This window comes from Physeter macrocephalus, chromosome 18, assembly GCF_002837175.3.
Source record: "Physeter macrocephalus isolate SW-GA chromosome 18, ASM283717v5, whole genome shotgun sequence".
NCBI lineage: Eukaryota > Metazoa > Chordata > Mammalia > Artiodactyla > Physeteridae > Physeter > Physeter macrocephalus.
The window spans coordinates 61,736,896-61,740,991 of NC_041231.1; the positions used below are offsets into that span (position 1 = coordinate 61,736,896).

A 4,096-nucleotide genomic window follows, 5' to 3' on the forward strand; every position below is an offset into this window, starting at 1 on the left:
CTCAACTGAACAGTAAAATACTCATCCTGCTCAACTACATGTGAAACGTTTTCCAGCATAGGTGACATACTAGGCTGTAAGACAAGAGATTGAAACCCACATACATTGCTGGTGGGAATGCAAAATGGTGCAGCCATTTTACAAAACAGCTTGAGAGTTCCTGCAAGTGTTAAACATAGAGTTACCCTATGACCCAGCAGTTCCACTACTAAATATATACCTAAGAGAAATAAAAACTTATGTCTGCACAAAAGCTTGTGCGTGAATGTTCATAGAAGCATATTTCTAAAAACAAAAGGTGCAAATAATTCAAATGTCAATCTGACAATTGAATAAACAAAATGTGGAATAGCCGTACAATAGAATAGCATTCAGCTATAAAAAGGAATGAAATATTGATCCATGTTACAACATGGATGAACCATGAAAGCATTATGTAAAGTAAAAGCAGCCACTCACAAAAGATCACATATTGTATGGTCCCATTTATATGAGATGCCCAGAATAGCAAATCTGTAGAGACAGGAAGGAGATTAGTGGTTGCCTAGGGCTGAGAGGGTTGAGGAGAATGAAAAAACCTTGTTAATGTGTAATGGGTTTTTTGTGGGGGGACAGAAATCTAAAATCGGATTGTTGTGATGGTTACACAAGTCTTTTAGTGGTTACACCGAGAACCACTGAATTGTATACATTAAAGTGTTGAAATTATGGTATGTAAATTACATCCCAATAAAGCTGTTAAAATTATGATAATTTTATATTTATAAATTTGAAAATTCATCCAAAATGACAAATTCTTAAAAAATGCAAGAAAATAAGACTACCCCAAGAAAAAAAAAATCTAAAAAACCTATATCTACTCCAAAACTTGTTTGTATAATTAAGTACTTTTACAGAAAGTGATTTCCAGGGATAAATGTCTTTCCAAGTAAATTCTTCCAAATATTTAGGGAAGAAATATTGGTAATCTTACATAAAATTCTTCCAGGAAACAGAAAAGTATAATATATTGCTCAAGATATTTATAAGGCCAACATAAGCTTCAGATCAAAACTAAAAAGAATATTAGAAGAATAGAATCACAGACCAGTTTCTCCTTTGAACATGCATGCAAAATGTGTAAACAGAAGCACAAACTGTATCCATAGTATGTAAAACAATCATATATCACAATCAAAGTAGCTTTATTCTAGTAATGCAAGGTTGGTTTAATGTTGAAACATGAAACTGATCCCAGGAATGAATTAGAGTGGGAAAAGAAGTCATTTAAAACAGAAGTCTTGGGAATTCCCTGGTGGTCCAGTGGTTAGAACTTGGCGCTTTCACTACTGGGGCCCTGGGGTCCAATTCCCTGTCAGGGAACTAAGATCCTACAAGCCATGAGGCAGGGCCACGAAAAAAAAAAAGGAAAAAAAGAAGTCTTAACCAGATGTGTCTCAATAAAACGTTTTCCCCACTCTTTTACTATATATTCTTTTGTGTGTGTGTGTGTGTGTGTGGTACACGGGACTCTCACTGTTGTGGCCTCTCCCGTTGCGGAGCACAGGCTCCGGACGCACAGGCTCAGGGACCATGGCTCACGGGTCCAGCCGCTCCGCGGCATGTGGGATCCTCCCGGACCGGGGCACAAACCTGTGTCCCCTGCATCAGCAGGTGGACTCTCAACCACTGTGCCACCAGGGAAGCCCAGCTATATATTCTTTAACTGCCTCCTTCAACCACTGCGCCACCAGGGAAGCCCAGCTATATATTCTTTAACTGCCTCCTCATATGACAGTTTATGTATTTTAGAAATAAAATTTTAAGAAATAAACTTTGTAGTTTATAGACATAGATTTCCTTTAGCATGGTTGATTAGAATTTGCTTTTAGTTATTAATAGTTTAGAAAACATTATTTCAGGTTCACAATTTATTATTGATAATGTCACAAAAATTTTCATTGTTAACTTTGAGAAAACCTCTATGGATTCCTTCCTCATAAATATTTACTATTATAAATGCATTACTGATTTCAGTACTGCTATAGGTTTGTGCATTACAGGAATTTTGATAAAATACTAATTCACACCATGCCATTACACACATTATTGATGGAGTATATTATTTATTTATTTATGGCTGTGTTGGGTCTTCGTTGCTGTGCGCAGGCTTTCTCTAGTTGCAGCGAGTGGGGGCTACTCTTCGTTGCGGTGTGCAGGCTTCTCATCGTGGTGGCTTCTCTTGTTGCAGAGCACGGGCTCTAGGCACGCAGGCTTCAGTAGTTCTGGCTCACAGGCTCAGTAGTTGTGGCTCATGGGCTCTAGAGTGCAGGCTCCCTAGTTGTGGCGCACAGGCTTAGTTGCTCCACGGTATGTGGGATCTTCCCGGACCAGGGCTCGAACCCGTGTCCCCTGCATTGGCAGGCGGCTTCTTAACCACTGCGCCATCAGGGAAGCCCCTGGAGTATATTCTTGACAGAAGAAAATTTCCCTTTTGACTAAGCATTGATGAGAACTGAATCTTTGACTTATCTTTCACATGCCTGATGATTGAAATAATTTTCCACAGAATAGCTTCTGGTCTTATACTTTTCAGTTCTTTTTGTCTTCTTCAAACGCACATTCTTTGAGAGCTGTGAAGTGCAAGACATGGCTATATTGTAAGGTGGTTTCTGTCCTTATGCTTCTGTGTCTTGTGCTAGTTAAGTCAGTAGAGTAGTAAGTAAGAGTAATGGAAGTTATTCCTGTAATGGGATAGTATATAGTCAATTACAGATGGTGGTGTCTGAAAATCACACAATAGCCTCACTTAAAACATCTCCTTAGCCAGATTTCAAAAACCCTGTGGCCATCCCAATATGATCCAACGAAGAGGAATATGATAGAAGGAAAATTGGCAAAGAAAGAGATGCTGGTCTTACCTGATGGAAGCTAAAATATCTCACTTTTGACAATTTTGCAAAAACCTATAATTACATGAACTAATTTCTAGGGTTCTTCGTAGGACCTAAAAAGGAACACATAGAGTTGTGGAACAACAACAGAAGCTACTGTGAAGAGAAGCCTGTGCACCGAAACAAAGAGTAGACCCCGCTCGCCGCAACTAGAGAAAGCCCGCACGCAGCACTGAAGACCCAACGCAGACAAATGTAAATAAATAAAAATAAATGAATTTATTTTTTAAAAAGTAATACACAGGTTTGAGGCATGAGAAATATGAGGAGAAATTATCTAATGTTTTCAGAACTTTTTAAATATCAAACTCAGTCTCTAAGATTTTAGCATTATATACAATATCGTTTACTTATTAGTGGTTTGGGAAGGCCAATTTAAAATTTTCTGATCTTACTGTATTGAAATTCACGGCCCTAATGTTTTCCACATTGACTATATGAATTAGCTGAGTTGGCACATCGAGAATATCAGGCAGGAGATTTTGAGGCAGCTGAGAGATACTGCATGCAGATCTGGAGACAAGAGCCAGACAATACTGGTGTACTTTTATTACTTTCATGTATACACTTCCAGTGTCGAAGGCTGGACAGATCTGCCCACTTTAGTACTCTGGCAATTAAACAGAACCCTCTTCTGGCAGAAGCCTATTCGAATTTGGGGAATGTATACAAGGAAAGAGGGAAGTTGCAGGAAGCAATTGAGCATTACCGGCATGCATTGCATCTCAAACCAGATTTCATCGATGGTTATGTTAACCTGGCAGCCGCTTTGGTAGCAGCAGGCGACATGGAAGGGGCAGTACAAGCTTATGTCTCTGCTCTTCAGTACAATCCTGATTTGTACTGTGTTCGCAGTGACCTGGGGAACCTGCTCAAAGCCCTGGGTCGCTTGGAAGAAGCCAAGGCATGTTATTTGAAAGCAATTGAGACACAACCGAACTTTGCAGTAGCTTGGAGTAATCTTGGCTGTGTTTTCAGCGCACAAGGGGAGATTTGGCTTGCAATTCATCACTTTGAAAAGGCTGTCACCCTTGACCCCCATTTTCTGGATGCTTATATCAATGTAGGAAATGTCTTGAAAGAGCCACGGATTTTTGACAGAGCTGTGGCAGCTTACCTTTTTGCCCTAAGCTTGAGTCCAAATCATGCAGTGGTACATGGCA

General features: G+C 39.6%; 1 protein-coding gene across 1 annotated transcript in view; it reads left to right on the forward strand.

Moving 5' to 3' along the window:
* The window catches only part of LOC112062699 (UDP-N-acetylglucosamine--peptide N-acetylglucosaminyltransferase 110 kDa subunit-like), a 14,833-nt gene that overhangs the window by 8,782 nt on the left and 1,955 nt on the right, over positions 1 to 4,096 (forward strand). The window contains exon 2 of the mRNA XM_055080011.1: positions 3,380 to 4,093. Within this exon, the coding sequence (XP_054935986.1) occupies positions 3,380 to 4,093 (714 nt within the window). The remainder of the gene's footprint in view (positions 1 to 3,379; positions 4,094 to 4,096) is intronic.